Below are 17,319 nucleotides of genomic sequence, written 5' to 3' on the forward strand. Positions count from 1 at the left end.
AGAAACTCTGGAAAGTTAAAGCAAAGAGCATACACATTTTGTTTTCCTATAAAACATAATTTGGAATTAATCCAACAACAGAGCCCCTAAAAATAGTTGGAAAGGGGGGCTAAGAGCACATGTTAAAGGAAATGAGCTAGGGTTTAAATTATAATCCACAAACCAAACCTTCATACAGTGAAAAGAAGCACATTTAATTGCATAACATCAAAGGCAATACAAATTTCCAGCGTTCAGGGTAAATAATTATGTAGATAACAGAGTTCGCCATGCTCTACCAGTGAATATTAGTGAGAATGGGTTGATAAGTAACATAAAGTAGCCTTAAGTAATTATATCAGTTTTAAAACTGACGAAAAGAACATGTATTCTTAAGACTGTCATGTCAAAATATAAAACTAAACATACACTTTCAGCACTGACTTTGAATCCTTCAAAAGAAAACTGAGCTTTTTGAATCATCTGCTCTTCTTTATGGAATTATGGTAGTAGATGTGGATCCGTTTTTATTGGGCTGGAAGCTCTGTTTTACTAGCTGGGTGAGAGTCTTCCAGATTATTATTCATTGCCTTTGCCTCTATTTTTTTCCTTTTTGTATTTGGTCTATTTACACATTATTGTTGGAATGTATTGTTTTGTTATTTGTATCTGTTGCTTTCAAGCTTATTGCCATTCTCACTGTTGAGCGTCAAACAATAAACTAAACATTTGCTATACATAGAGTATCACCTCCAGAATACCATGCTTTCAGAACCAGATACGGTTATATACAAACCTATGTAAAATAAAACAAACTTTCATGTGGAGCAGCTGCAGTTCAAAATCTATTCCTACAGAAAAAGATTAGGAACAATTAAAATGCTTCAGTCAAGGGGCAGATTTTGAAAAATCCCGGACTACCCATTGAGATGAATCCTTTCAGTTTGAAACACAAGGATTAAATAAACTTTAGACAATGTTACCTTCTCGCAGAACAACACGTTCATATGCAGGAAATTTGGTCTGAACTGGTTGAGCAGAAAGATCTTCTCTACTTTTACGAAGATTTCTCTTTGAACTTCTAAGACCACGAAACCTCCAAAAGTCTGCCCGATCGCCTCCTGCTGTCTTTGGAAGTGTGTACTGTACACTAGCCAACTGCTCAGCTCTGCCCAGAAAAAACACATTCAACAACACAGAAAATTATACACATTCACAAACATTATCAAGTAACAACACGATGTAATTATTTAATTATTCTGAAGTTAGAAAAAAAACTATGATACATTCCAATCTGTTTATTTTGGCCAAATATAGATGCACAGACTAAAAACAGGGTCTAAGGCAATTTAATTTTTAAACCAAAACAATTGTGGCCACAAGGAAACAACAAAAAGGGAATGGTGGATATTCGTTAATTTAAAACCAAGGGAATGCCATTGGTGTTTGCGAATTTCAATAAGGACCAACAAGGGCCGGGAATGGCACTGTTTTGGAAGCCAATGCCTTAAAAAAAATTGCTCTTGGATATAAAAACAAAAAATATTCGGAAATGCTTTTATAAGATTTTGCTCCTTTTCTGTACTGAACAAGTTTTGATTCTTCATTTGACCACATTAAGATCAAGTTAATAAAAAGGCACTACTACTACATAGATTAGTACTTTGTCTAAACTAACAATACCACTGACAGAAACTAAAATAGTACAGTTGATTAGTTAATGGCTTTTATACATATGTGGAGTAGCCTCCTCCCAGCAAATTGAATAATGAATGACTTTTATTCAGCTTTGAAACAAGTAGGAGATAGAGGGGAGGTTTTAAAGAATCCTTATGAAATAAAACTAAACATTTGGAATGAATTACAAATATTGCCATGCTATTTATTGCTCTAATATTTTTTTTTGTAATTAGCAAATCAAGTTAAATGATTTGTCTCACACAATGCTGTCAACTATTGTTTGTATCAATGACAAACTGAGGATGTGCTATCTGATGACTCTACACAAAAACTGGATGAAAAAAAAAAAGGCAATCTGGCAGAGTCAAAGAGTCACTGGCATATCAGGCAAAAGTCTGCCCGAACTGTTGTGACACCTTTCAATTTGGCTTCTTGTAGGGCCAAGATTAAAGCATAGAATAATTAAATAGGAAAATTCAATTATTAAAGACCGTTTCAGGGACACACATAGGAAAACTATTCCAAAATAATAAAATATGGTTTAAAAGTTACAGTTTTAAATTAAAAAAAATTTACATTATATTTTTTTTTAAATATCAAGGTTGTTTTATGGAAAATGTACTTAGATTGGGGTCCCGGTAAACTCTATAGAATTTACATTAAAAACTTTTCTTAAGCAAGTAGTGGACCACTATGTAGTGGACCACAACTTAGTAACAATAACAATGGGGGTGGGTGAGCATACAGCGTAGATGAGTATGGGACAGGAGAGGAAGGAAAGGAGGACTGTGAGAGGGGATAGATGTGAGAAAGATAGGAGCTTAAAGGAGAGACGCCGAGGGCATAAGGGGGAGACACCGGGGGCATAAGGGGGAGACACCGGGGGCGCAAGGGGGAGACACCGGGGGCGAAAGGGGGAGACACCGGGGGCGAAAGGAGGAGACACCGGGGGCGAAAGGAGGAGACACCGGGGGCGCAAGGAGGAGACACCGGGGGCGCGAGGAGGAGACACCGGGGGCGCAAGGAGGAGACACCGGGGGCGCAAGGAGGAGACACCGGGGGCGCAAGGAGGAGACACCGGGGGCGCAAGGAGGAGACACCGGGGGCGCAAGGGGGGAGACACTGAGGGCGCAAAAAACGAGGGTGAGGCATAGGGCCACAAGAAGGGAACATGCAAAATGGAGCAGCTGAAATGACTTATTGTCGTTCTCTGTTACGGAAACATTCAACTTCACTTCATGCCAAGACATGTCCCACTTAAAAGCATACCTGTTTTTGTTTGGAATAATGCCTCTTTCCACTTCCTTATGATTTCTGCCAATGCGAATAGCCAGCCATGATCCAAGCTTCCCGTTATATAACGTATCTACTACACGGAAAACTTCTCCTTTATTGAAGCTCAGTCCATAAGGGGATTCCTTTTCATATTCAAAATGAGTTCTAATATAAAAGGAATCTCCAACATCCGACTCAACAATGCGACGATATACTAGTAAAAAAAAAGTGAAATGTGTATTTGCTATTAAAATATATAAACATTTGTAGGTAAGATAGACTAAAACAAAGACTCTGACAAAGAACTAGCAATTGATCTTTGCGATATTGTTGAACAGATCACACTGGAAGAAATTATTTAGCCTAATGTTGAACCTGAAGAATTTCTCCCCACTGCCTTTAACTCTCTGTTAACCATTTAATCCAAGTGCAATTTTTTTTTGTGGAGTCTCATGGCTAACATTTCAAACAATGAGTAAGAAAATTTTAAGAATTAGAAAAATAGTTCTACAGAATCAGTACTCAACTCGTTCATATACTTTAAAACCCTTACCCCAAAGAGATTAGGAGGTCCTAAACACATTTATATATTACTTTTACAGTAAATTATGCCATAACCTGTTTACACTAAAGCATTTGCTATGAACCCTACTGCGCCTTTAAAGAACAAGTTACTTACTTGGGTAACGATATATCTGTAAGAGACATTAGTTAGTGATAGATTCCTTACCTTAGAATATCCCCAGGCGTCAGGCTGGATCCGGAATGTTTTTCTGCTTAGCAGTATGTCAGTAGGTGACGTCCTGCGGCTCCGCGTCAGTCACTGGCGTCAGAGGCGCCGAGATGATGTCACAGAGAGTAATTAGGCGCCACCCATGCACGCTGACGTCAGTTCTGTACACAACTATTCCGCGCCGAAACGCAGAGCCATGCAAGAAACTGACAATTGGTGCATAAAACTAGGGCCCTAAAAGGGGATAACCTTAATCCTAGTAATCAGTCCGCAGAACGGGGAGGATGGGCGGGACGGTAAGGAATCTATCACTAACTAATGTCTCTTACAGATATATCGTTACACAAGTAAGTAACATGTGCATCTGAAAGAGACACGTTAGAGATAGATTCCTTACCTTAGAATAGATACCCCAGCAATACCAACCCCGGTGGAGGGTCTGCGAACAGGATTACACTAGAAAGTCAGGGAGCACAGAACGGCCAAAGAAGCCGTCTCTCCGGACCGGACTGTCAAGGCAGTAGTGCTTGGTAAACGTGTGCAGCGAGGCCCACGTGGCTGCCTGACAAATATCATGCAAGGGAACGCCGCGTCCCAAGGCAGTAGTGGCTGCAGTTGCCCTGGTCGAATGGGCACGCAGCCCCACAGGAGGCTCCTTCTTGGCCAAGGAGTAACATGCTTTGATGCACAGAACGACCCACCGGGAGATGGTTCGTTTGTGCACCGCCTGACCTTTTTCGTCGCCCACTTAGCCAACAAAGAGCTGATCATCCACCAGGACCTGCTGTGTACGCTGCAGTTAGAATGCGAGCGCACGTTTTGGGTCCAGACGGTGGAGCCTCTCGTCTTTCCTGGAAGGATGCGGAAAGAAGGTGGGAAAAGTGATGGTCTGCCCCGATGTGGAAGGGGCGTGACAACCTTTGGCAAGAAAGAAGGCCGAGTCCTTAGAACCACCTTGTCCAGATGATCAGAAAGGAAAGGAGGTTAGGAAGAAAGAGCCTGGAGCTCTCACACTTCTGGCAGAGGTGATAGCTACCAGGAAAGCAGTCTTGGGAGAAAGAAGACTTAAGGGACAGTTATGAAGAGGTTCAAAGGGAGTGCACATCAGAAAGGTCAAAACAAGATTCAAGTCCCACTGAGGCACTATGAAGGGTACTGGTGGGAACGTATGCGTAATGCCTTTAAGAAAACGGTTAACAACCTGGGACTTAAAAAGAGAAGGCTGATCTGGAATCTGTAGAAAGGCATAGATGGCCGAAAGATGACCTTTGATAGTGCCCAGAGCAGAGCCTTGCTGGGCCAAAGAGAGAAGGAACAGAAGAACCTCAGAAAGCGGGCAGAAAGGGGATCCACAGTCTTCGCTGCACACCATGCCACAAATCTGTTCCACCGGCAGGCGTATACCGTCTTAGTGGAGGGACGCCTAGCTGCCAGTATGAATGTTTTGCCTTGTGCAACATTCCGTCCATCATCTTGTGTGTTTTGCTGTTCACCCTATGTGGGAAGGGTATGCCCAGACGTGGGTCCCATGCTCTCTAAGCCACTGGAGTCAAGCTATCCTGGCTGAAGACGGCTGATAGCCAGAAACCGGTCCTAGGATGCTTGATTCCAGTCCAGGGAGACATGGCTTGGCAGTACGGGCTGGACTGTTCCCAAAAGGCACAGGGTCAAGACTGATTTGCATATGGTCATGTCTGAACTGGGGTGGCTTGGTGAGCAAAATAACGATGAAATGAATTAAACCCAGATCTGTGACTGGGGGTGAATGTTTTGCCATTGTGCAACATTCCGTCCATCATCTTGTGTGTTTTGCCAGTATGACATCACAGACTTCGGGAGGAGGATCAAAAGGTGTCAACTGTCGCCGCTCAATCTCCACGCAGGGAGGTGGAGGCTGGACAGGTTCGGGCGGAGGACTGTCCCCTGCTGCTGCGACAGAAGATCCTTCCGAAGAGGCAGATGGATCGGGGGATCGATGCTCATACTGAGTAGCTCGGGATACCATACTCTTCGAGCCCAGTCAGGAGCCACAAGAATGACTTGGGCCTGATCGCGCGATCTTCTTCAGCACTCAGGGCAGAAGTGGTATAGGCGGAAAGGCGTACAACAGACCGCAGCTCCACTCGAGACGAAAAGCGTCTCAGAGTGAGTGCCACCTTGGAAATTCCAACCCGCAGAACTGACGACACTGCGCGTTCTCTTCGGTGCCGAATAGATCTAACCAAGGCTCTCCCCACTGCAGAAAGAGACCTTGCGCCGCATCTGAGTTCAGACGCCATTCGTGATCCATTATGCAACGGCGGCTGAGTTTGTCCGCCCTGGCGTTCAGAGAACCTGCCAGGTGTTGAACCACCAAGGTAATGCCTCGATGCTCCAGCCATGTCCAGAGGCGCAGAGCCTACTGACATAGGGTCCACGAACCCCACCCCGCTCTGTTTGTTGCAATACCACATGGCGGTGGTGTTGTCCGTAAACACCTGCACTACACTTCCCTGGACAGAGGGAAGGAATGCCTTCAGTGCAAGCCAGATCGCCCGCAGCTCCAGAAGGTTCATATGGAGCAGAGACTCTGCCGGAGACCAGAGGCCTCTGATCTCCGCCTCTCCCATGTGGCCTTCCTATCCCAGGAGGGACGCATCCGTCACCACTGTGTGCTCCGGTTGGGGAAGGGAGAGGGATCTGCCACTGACCCAATCGCGATTCGTGAGCCACCACTGCAACTGTTGTGCAGCGCCCTCCGAGATCTGGACATGATCCGACTGGTTGCCCTGATGCTGTGCCCACTGGAACTTCAGGTCCCACTGCAGAGCCCGCATATGCCATCTGGCATGCGTCACGAGCAGGATGCAGGAGGCCATTAGGCCCAGAAGCCGGAGGGTCATCCTGACCGAAACCCGGGATAGAGGCTGAAAGAGCGGAATCATAGCCTGAATATCCCGGACTCACTGCTCGGGAGGATAAACCAGAAACAGTGTTGAATCCAGAACCGCTCCGATGAAGGGGAGCTTCTGAGAGGGAATCAGGTGCGACTTCGGCACATTGATGGAGAACCCCAGCAAGTGCAGGAGGTCGGCCGTAGTCTGGAGGTGGGGACACCACCCCTGTGGCAATTGTCAGGTCTGTGCGCAAACAACGAAATCATTGGAGATCGATATTGGCACTGCTAGACCGTGGAAACAAATAAAATTTACCAATTGCAACAGTGATCATGTGATCTATCTCATTACCTGCCCCTGTGGCTACAAGTATGTGGGCATGACCACACGAAAGGTCCGCATACGGATATCTGAGCACAAGAGTACCATCAGGTGTGCCAGACAAGCCACAAAGCTAACTGCCAATTTTCTAGAGGCGAAACATCTAGCCACTGAATTTCAATGGACTGTTTTGGAGCAACCTTTTATCCCAAAACACACAGCAGATGTGACTAAGTACCTGCTGACTAAAGAACAAAGATGGGTACTTAAATTGAAGACTCACAAAGATGGTTTGAACGATGATATTCCTTGGTCTGCTTTGTGATTTAGCCATAGTGAACAGAGCAGGGCCCCAGTACATCATGTTTCCTGTCTGGACACTCTCCTTTTCTTTGACGTTTACACACTGGTCGTAGAGAATACACCTGTGATAGTTTGTCCATTGTGACAGTATTTGCCCTAGAGATTAGGAGGGTACTAAAATCATGTTCTTGCTTGGACACTCTCCCCTTCTTAGATATGAACACACTGGGTGGAGTGACAACACCCTACTGAGTTTGTCCATCTTGACCACATTTGGGACTTTCTCCCGTTTTCTCCCGTATTCTCTCAGCTGTTCGCTCTAACACTTACAATACCATACTTATTACAGCTGGACTGTATTAATATAAAGGTGGGGTGAAAGTTTTTTCTGTATTTTATCTGTATTCAGAGCTCATTGAACAAGGCACTGTACCTGTCAGCTGCCATGAATGGCAGTTTTCAGCTTTTTTGACCCGTACGGCAAATCCACCTTTGACCACTTGATCCGGTGTCACCGACCTTAAGCTTTGCATTTTTTCCATCACTAGTAATACAGGACCGAATTGTTTTCCTTTTCCTAGCCATTTTAGCCCCCACGGGACTTCGCTCGCGTTGTGTTTATGGTCAGGTTACACTCGCCTTCGCAATGTGCTTATTCCCGTCGCTATGACTACCAAGCGACCGATCGACCAATGACCTCTCCCGGTCTTTAGTCTAATAGCCAATGAGAACGCAGGCTTGTTCGACTCTGAACCAATTACACGGGTCAGCGAAGCGCCCCACGTGACCGCGCGACCAATGGCAGCGCAGCTTATTAACAGCCGCACCTTGGCCTTTCGTTACCTCCCCAGTCGGCCAGGACGCCGGCCCTGGAGTACCGACGGATAGGTAAGAGAAGTCCTTCCTTCTTCTTTCCGCAATGCTGCGCTCTTCCAACAAAAGGTGTCTTTTCTTAAACGGGGTCTCGGCTCCGCTACTGCTGGGTACGAATTTTTAAAGATACCGATACCATTTCTTGTCGGCTACCGATAACAGGAAGTGCATTGTCCCTGTATGTGCATACTGTGTTTGACGTGTGTTTTACATGTTTTCTAGAGCGGTGCTTCATCTTCCCCTGAGCCGCTGCCAGGTGGGGTGAGGTCAGTCTACCTTACAGATCGAGGTAAGGACTGAAAGACATTTGGCTTATGAAATTTCTTTCCAAATGAATTAAAATCGGGCCATACGAGTATTAAGTGCCTGTATTCCAATACTCTGAGTGTGATGTTATGTTTGATCCACATAAAATGGACTTTCCTGTCAGCCCATTAGATCATGATAGCTATACTTAACCCTCTTCTCTTTCCATAGTGATCAACACAGACTGTAAGGGCACCCGGAGCATTCAGGTGACCATGTGCACTTGTTTTTGATATCCTGGTGTCACCCTTCACTTCACTTAGTTCACTTGGTGCAGTAGCTTTAATTGTATTTTGGTCCTGATGAATGCAAGGACACAATAGTCCCTCAATTGCAGAAACTAGTCGACCATTTTTACCTCAGGCGGTCTACATAATCAGACAGCCTTAGGTTGCATTGATTTTTAACATTGGTATGTTAGGCACACACCGAATAAATTTTGTCAAGTGCCTTCTTCAAACCAATTTTAATACACTCTCTCTTGGTTTTCTCACTCCCTCACTTTTTCCAGCACTGCACACCCCAGTCCCATGTCTCTGGCCACTCATAAACATCGAGTGGCATACCACACTGTCATTGCCTATACCTTTTGAGGAACCCCCTTACCACCGGGTTGACCTCTGATTGTGGCACCGATCTTCTCAGACGGGTGGTACGGATAAAATCCCAAATGATGAAGGGCGGATCCATATGGTGACTGATGGGTATTTTTCTCATCCTGCTGAGAACCTTCTGTGACGCATCCCTTTGGAATTTAGGGACTGGTTGGCTTTCCGTTACTTCTGGGCACATCTTCGAGACCCTCTGGTACCTTTGTTGTTTATAGGTGGGTGACGACCACCTGGGGCGAGCCCGCCTTCAACAGCCAGTCGTTGAGGTAGGGGAAAGACTGACACGCCTGACCTGCGCAGATGCGCTGCGACCACCTCCATCACCTTCGTGAACACCCGAGGGGCACTGGTAAGGCCGAAGGGGAGCACGGCAAACTGAAAATGCTCCTGGCCTACGTTGAACCGCAAGTAGCATCTTTAACTTCTCCTTCCGGAGAAATCTATTTACGTCCCAGAGGTCCAAGATGGGGCGTAGGCCCCACTTTTCCTTCTTGGGAACCATGAAGTAGTGGGAATAACAACCACTCCCTACTTCCTGACCGGTAACGTGCTCGATGTCCCCCTTGGCCAAGAGGGTCGTGACTTCCTGACGGAAAAGAGCTGAATGATCCCCCGACATGCAGTGGTACCGAGGTGGCATGGCCGGAGGGGAGGACAGAAAGGGGAGTGAGTAACCGTGACAGATTATCTGCAGCACCCACTTATCCGAGGTAATCGCGCGCCTGTGGCGGAGGTGGTGATGTACCCTGCCACCCACCGGCGTGGGGTGCTCCCTGAAGCTCAGATTAGGAAGGCTTAGAGGCGGAAGCAGCAGGGGTGGAGGTGGACTGACCCGCTCGCTGGTTACCAGAACCGCCCCTGCGGAAGCCGCGCTGGGGTTGGTTCTGCACAGGCTTAGCAGAGAAGCATGCTTGGGTGCTCCTACCCTGGCCACGAGAGGAACGAAACACAGACTAGGCAGGGGCCTTTGTGGAAAGACCCAAAGACGAGGCCGTGGCGCTCGAGACTTTAAAGCGCTCCAGGGCATTGTCAGCCTTATCACCAAAGAGGTGGGAGCCATCGAAGGGCATGTCCATGAGCGAGCTCTGGAGATCGGGGGAGAACCCAGTGGAGCGCAACCAGGCGTGGCGCCGCAACGCCACTGTCATGGAAATTGCCCTGCCCAACGAATCAGTGGTGTCCATACCACATCTGATGGCAAACTCCACCGCATCCTTGCCCTCCGCAATCGCCTGGGAAAGAAAATGCTACTTACCAGTATGCATTTGTTCTTGGCATGTAGAGCTGCAGAGTTGTACACTTAGCATTAGATCGCCACCTGATGTTGGGCTCGGATGATTGCAGGTTGTTGTCTTCTTGGAAGAAGTCTTTGTTAGTCCCAAGATAGGTGACTCCTCCCTTGGACAATACTGCGCATGGGCATCGGCTCCATCCTCAGATTGTTTTTCGCCATGATTGGAAATGATGCAGCCAGTAGAAGTAAAGAGAAAGGGATGTCCATGCGTGTGCATCTAAGTAAGATGAAAACTGGAACGGATACAAGTCCCGGGGAAGCGGGAGGGCGTGTACAACTCTGCAGCTCTACATGCCAAGAACAGATGCATACTGGTAAGAAGTATTTTCCGTTCGAGGCATATGAGCTGCAGATTGTACACTTAGCATCAATTGTGCAGCAGTGTCTCCCCTAGCGGTAGTCGCTTGTATCCGTTGTAGTTGTTTGAAATAGAGTTTTAAGGAGAGCTTGGCCTACTGCAGCTTGCTGCTTGGCTTGCACATCAACACAGTAGTGTTTAGTGAAGGTGTGTGGTGTAGACCATGTTGCTGCTTTAGATATGTCCTCTAGGAGTATGTTTCCTAAGAACGCCATAGAGGCTCCTAGTTTGCGAGTGGTGTGCGCTCTAGGAGGAACTGTTAATGTACGTTTAGCTTTTATATAGCCTATTTGTATACACTTTACAATCCACCTCGCAATCCCGCCTTTAGAGATGGGGTTGCCTTTGTGCGGAGGAGACAAAGCGACAAACAGTTGTTTTGTTTTCCGAAAGGATTTAGTTCTATCTATATAGTACAAGAGAGCTCTTTTAACATTTAATGTGTGTAAAGCTCTTTCCGCTACAGTCTGGGTTTTGGAAAAACACCAGTAACTCTACGGACTGGTTTAGGTGAAAAGGAGTGATAACCTATGGAAGAAATTTTGGATTAGATCTAAGAACCACTTTGTTAGGATGTATTTGAAAAAATAGTTCTTGTATAGTGAAAGCTTGTATCTCACTTACTCTTCTGAGAGAGGTAATGGCAACGAGGAAAGCAGTTTCCCATGTTAGGAACTGCAGTTCACATTTATGTAGAGGCTCGAAAGGGGGTCCCATGAGTCTTGTAAGGACAATATTTAAATTCCACACAGGGGAAGGTGGTAACCTCGGTGGGATTATTCTTTTTAATCCTTCCATGAACGCTTTAGTTGCAGGGACTCGGAAGAGAGACAGATGTTGCCTGTTTTGTAAATAGGCTGCAATTGCTGCAAGGTGCAGGCGTATGGCAGAGTATGCCAAATTAGACCTTTGTAGATGTAAAAGGTAACAAATGATATTTTGGATGGAAGCATCCAGGAGATCAATTTGATTATTTTTGCAATATATTGCGAATCCTTTCCATTTAGCGGCGTAACACGCTCTGGTAGTGGGTTTCCTGGCCTCTTTAATAATGTTCATACAGTCTGGTGGTAGGTTTAGATAACCAAACTCTAAGACTTCAGGGGCCAGATCGCCAAATTCAGTTGGTTCGGGTCTGGGTGTCTGATTTCTCCATGGTTCTGTGTTAACAGGGATGGAGTTAGCTGTAACTTTTGGTGTGGAACTAGAGATAGTTCTAACAGTGTGGTGAACCATGGTTGTCGTGCCCATGTGGGAGCCATCAGGATCAGTTTGAGAGACTGTTGTCTGAACTTGCGCACCACCAATGGAATCAGTGGGAGAGGCGGAAAAGCGTACGCAAATCTGCCTGACCAGTTCATCCATATCGCATTGCCTTCGGACAGTGGGTGTGGAAACCTGGCGGCGAAGGCTGGGCATTTTGCATTTTCTGTGGTGGCACACAGATCTATGTGTGGATGACCCCACCTTTGGAAGAATGGTTGAAGAACTTGTGGATGTAGTTCCCATTCGTGAATCTGTTGTGACTGCCGACTTAACAGATCAGCTATCTGATTGTGAACCCCTGGAAGGTGTTCTGCTAACAGATGTATGTTTTGAGGAATGGCCCATCTCCAAATGTTCTGTGCGAGCTGCGACAGTTGCAGAGAGTGTGTACCCCCCTGTTTTTGTATATAGTACATGGCTGTCATATTGTCCGTCCGGATTACGACAGCTTTGTTTTGTACTTCAAGTTGAAAAGTCTTGAGTGCTAAGAATATTGCTAGAAGCTCTAGATGGTTGATATGGAACAGTTTTTGTTGACTGTTCCATTGACCCTGAGTTGTGTGATGTAAGAGATGGGCTCACCATCCTGTGAGGGATGCGTCTGTTGTGAGCACTACTTGTGGAACAGGCTCGAGGAACGGCCGCCCTTTTGTCAAGTTTTTGGTGTTCCACCACTGCAGAGAGCGATGTGTGTGGCTGTCCACCAACACCAGGTCTGTTAGTTGACCTTGAGCTTGGTTCCACTGTTGTGCTAAGCACTCCTGTAATGGGCGCATTTGCAATCTTGCGTGTGGTACTATGAAGATGCAAGATGCCATCATGCCTATTAGCCTCATGAACACCCTGGCTTGCAGAGACATTAGGTGTTGAAAGGCGGTGACTAAGGCTTGAATGCTCTGTATCCTGGCTGGACTGGGATATGCTAGGGCTGTAGACGTGTCTATTGTAGCTCCTAGATACTGGTGTACATGCGAAGGCTGCAGGTGCGACTTGGTGTAGTTTATCGTAAACCCTAAGTCGTGCAATGTTTGAATTGTCTGACGTGTGTGTTGGACACACTGATTGAATGAATTGGCTTTTATGAGCCAATCGTCTAGATAAGGGAAGACATGTATGTGTTGTCTCCTGAGTTGTGCTGCTACCACTGTTAGGCACTTTGTGAATACTCGCGGTGCTGTTGTCACTCCGAATGGAAGGACTTTGAACTGATAGTGTTGTCCTTGTAGTACAAAACTTAGATACTTTCTGTGAGCAGGATGTATGGGGATATGGAAATAGGCGTCCTTTAGATCTAGTGTTGTAAGGAAATCGCCTTGTTGGAGCAGTGGAAGCACTTGTTGTAGAGTGATCATATGAAAATGATCTGATTGTATGTAATGGTTGAGGGGCCTGAGGTCGAGAATGGGCCTTAGTGTACCGTCATTCTTGGGAATTAGAAAGGACAGCGAATAAACCCCTGTTCCTTGTTCTTGTAAAGGAACTATTTGAATAGCGTCTTTTTGTAGAAGGGATAGAACTTCTAGTTGGAGCAGAGTTAGATGGTCTGTAGACATTGGACGCTGCCTGGGAGGTATGTGTGGAGGGGTTGCTGTAAGTTCTAGGCAGTAGCCATGTTGGATAATCTGTCTTACCCACTTGTCTGTTGTAGTGGAGTTTCAGACAGGTAGGAACTGCCCCCTACAGGAGTGGAATGCTGTGGGGGGAGGGGTGGGAAGTCATTGTTTAGTGGTGGAAGAGGATCGATTGTTGTTGTTACCGCGAACTCTTCCTTTGGTATTATTGCCTCTGTATTCTCCTCTATAATATCCCTTGTTAGAGGATGTTTGTGACTTGAAAGATGTGGTAGTGTCTGCTCCAGTTTGTTTGGCGCCTCCTCTGTAGAAGGAGCGACGAAAGGAGCCTCTAGCTTGTGTGCACTGTAAAGCCCCCATAGACTTGGCAGTGTCCGTGTTTTTTTTTCATTTTTTCTACTGTAGTGTCTACTTCTGGGCCAAATAATTGGTTCTGATTAAATGGCTGGTTTAAAATGGTGGTTTGCACTTCTTGTTTAAACCCTGAAATGCGTAACCACGCATGTCTCCTAAGTATGACACTGGTATTTACAGCTCTAGATGCTGTGTCTGCGACATCTAGTGCACATTTTATTGAGGCATTGGATATTAACTTGCGTTCTTGTATGAGGTCAGTAGCTTGATCTTGATACTGATCTGGTAGGTGCTCAAGTAGTTTCTCTAATTGATCATAATGAGCGCTATCGTAACGAGAGAGGAGGGCTTGTGTATTTGCTATGCACCATATGTTGGAAGCCTGCGCAGCTATTCTTTTACCTGGCGCATCAATTACTTTGGATTCCTTGTCAGGTGGGGGTGCTTCGCCAGAAGTTTGAGAATTAGCCCTCTTCCTAGCATTGGACACAACTAATGAGTCTAGTGGTAGGTGTCCTTTAATATAGACTGGATCTGAGGGTGTGGGTCGATATTTTTTCAATTCTGGGGTTCAATATTCTAGTGCGTACAGCAGTGGTATTCAAACTGTGGGGCGCGCCCCCCTGGGGGTCCGTGGCTGCATTCCCAGGGGGGCGCGAATGCGTCTTCAACTATTTGCTATTTGTCACACAGTGTGTCTAGCGCTTTGCTGGGGAGAACCTGGTTTCAAGTTACAACAACAGAGTCTCCCCCCGCTCCCACCTCCTTATAAATGGAGTGGCAGTGTGTGCGTCCTTCAGTGCGGCCCCCAGGCAGGGGAGGCACAACGTGCAACAGTCCTACAGTAGAGTGCCACTCGGAGGCACCATCCCTCTCCGTGTGACATTGACGCCAGCCGCTAAAGAAGCCCCCTTGCAAGCCAGCTCCTAAACGAAGCAGCTCTATGTCGAAGTGTGTGAGCTGATCGTGACAAGGGGTTTAAGAGAGTGCACTCCTGCACGCACAATACTCAAAGGGCTTCAGTCCCCCTCCCCCGTCGTGTGAGACAGCTTTCCCGAAACACACACAGCCCCACCCCAGTACTTCACAGGTCTTTAAAAGACCATTTGCTTGTTAATGAGGCTTCCTTGTTTTTCACCCCTTTGCAGAGCCCTGAATCTCTCAGCCTACAGCAGCAAGAGTCCCAGTGTTTTTGCACTATGCTCCTCGCAGAGCGGGAGGAATTAACAACGAGTTCACAGTCTCTGAGGCCACGAAACAGCACCAAATTCAATGGCCAAAGCAATCCTCGTGGTGAACTACTAAATTCCCATATTACCAACTTTTAAAGCACTGGAGCCTCTGTGCCCTGTGTGGGGATACTCAATGGCCATATAACTAATAGGAGTAGCAGTACGCTGCTTACTCTGTGTTTATGTTGAGATCGTGTGATCTAATAGTGATATGGGGATTTCGGTATTCTCATTATAATCAAGCTAATGCATTTTCCATGCCCTGGTGTATGATGCAAGTATTTTTTGATACCATCACTGTCAGGATAACGAGTATCATGTCAGAAATTGCACAATATGCACAGTATTTCTAATTTATGTTGTTTTGGACTAGGATATATACATACATAAACATATATGTACACACACACAATATGGCACATTTTTATATAATCAGATTTGTAGATCCAATTAGTACATCAGGTGCTGTGGCACCAGGTCCCAGTGGTATAAAGGGCCAGCTAAACCCCATGTCTGTTTTACTATTCGTACTATTAGATTATTATTACAGTAGGGTCCAGTGGCAACTTGCTTTGGCAGAGTTGCTTTGCGCCTCTGAGTAATGATCTAAGGGTGGGAAAATTGTAGCAGACGAGACACCTTTCTGGGGGCATCTGAGAGAAGACAGTGACAATGATGGGACAAAATGAGAGCTCATGTTTTTAACGAAGGGCAGAGGAGACATCCCACTTGGCGAGGCAGTACTGATCAATGGTGAAGTAGAAGCAGCAGCACCAGGGTCCACTGGTCTAAGGGGCCCACTGTATTACAGTTATGTCTTTTTAAAAATAAAAAGGGTATGTGAGCTAATTTACCTTGCTAGCATTAGGACCACAGGCACCTTTGCTGCAAAAAGGGGGGCAACATATGGGAGCTCATGTTTTTCTGGGGGAGGAAATGTGGCCTTATTATGAGAGATGCTCAATTTGGACCAGGGGAACTAGGCTCAAGTCCTAGCTGTTGCTCAACATCCTGTGATTCTTGGTGAATCACTTAACTTTTTTAAGTCTTATAAAATCTCACCTTCGGTAATGTAATTGGAGTATATTTCTTGCTGCTCAAGGCCATGGTTATCATTACTATAGCAGGTGCAGTTGCATTGATCTGAGGAGTGTGATAGGATCACAGACACCAAATTATGGGGAGCAGAGCTTTTCTTAGTTAATTCATGTTTTTGCTTTATGAATTTGCTATTTTGTAAGTCTTACATTTATTGTGGAATATATGGCATAGAAAACATCTCCCTGAATTGATCTCATAAGCCCGGCCCCTGTGCTCAACCATGCCCCTCCCCTAATCCTTGTCATAAAGGTTTGGAGGGGGGCCCCGGCGTCAAAATGTTTTATTTGGGGGGGCTTAGAGCAAAACAGTTTGAAGACCTCTGGCGTACAGGGTCTTTAAATACCTCTGGAGCATGTTTGATTACCCCTTTAATCATAGGAAGAATTTGAGCAGAACGCTGGGACTGCTCAAAGGTATCTAAGAGAAAATCTACCTCAATGTCATCTGAATGCATGGGGACTCCATGGTATACAGCAGCTCTGTTTAACAGATGACCAAAACCAATGGTATCCTCTGGAGGGGAAGGTTTTGATGGGTATGATTGTGGCTCAGGAATAACAGGCACGTTTTGGGGGGTTGTAAAGTCCCATAAAGACACATTTTTAGTGTTCCACACACCCTCCTGCACAGGGTATGAATAAGGTTCTTCTATATCTTCCCCTCCACCCAAAGCATATTCATCATCATTGAGTTGAGGCGAATGTGATGATAATGGATAATGGACAGGGGAGATTTGAGGTGATATGTGAGGAGAAACAGGAGAAGAGGGAGGTATAGGAGAGGGAGGGTGCATAGGAGAGGTTGCACAGTCCTTTTTCTTGGCAGGAACCACAGGTGTGGGTGGTGTATCTGCTGGTCTCATCTTGAGAGGCCTAGCGCCTACATGACCTGTATTTGGGTCTATGTATTGAATATGCTACTTACCAGTATGCATCTGTTCTTGGCATGTAGGGCTGCTAACATTCATATCTTAGCATTAGATCGCCGCCTAGTGTTGGGCTCGGATGATTGCACATTGTTGTCCTGGAAGAGTCTTCGAAGTATCCTGAGATAGGTGGCTCCTCCCCTGGACTACAGTGCGCATGGGCATCGGCTCCATCCCCAGATTGTTTTTCGCCATTGTGGCAGGAGATGGAGTGAAAGTGTAAAGGATGTCCATGCTAATGAAGAAATACAATAGTATATC

At 46.0% G+C, this 17,319-nt stretch overlaps 1 protein-coding gene across 5 annotated transcripts in view; it reads right to left on the reverse strand.

The window, feature by feature from the left end:
- The window catches only part of TJP1 (tight junction protein 1), a 736,246-nt gene that overhangs the window by 298,964 nt on the left and 419,963 nt on the right, over positions 1 to 17,319 (reverse strand). For all 5 annotated transcript variants that reach the window (XM_078684928.1, XM_078684927.1, XM_078684925.1 and 2 more), the window contains exons 13-14: positions 2,929 to 3,148; positions 963 to 1,147 (exon numbers count right to left, since the gene is read on the reverse strand). In XM_078684928.1, coding sequence (XP_078541054.1) covers positions 963 to 1,147; positions 2,929 to 3,148 — 405 coding nt within the window. The remainder of the gene's footprint in view (positions 1 to 962; positions 1,148 to 2,928; positions 3,149 to 17,319) is intronic.

This window comes from Lissotriton helveticus, chromosome 3_2, assembly GCF_964261635.1.
Source record: "Lissotriton helveticus chromosome 3_2, aLisHel1.1, whole genome shotgun sequence".
NCBI classification, from domain to species: domain Eukaryota; kingdom Metazoa; phylum Chordata; class Amphibia; order Caudata; family Salamandridae; genus Lissotriton; species Lissotriton helveticus.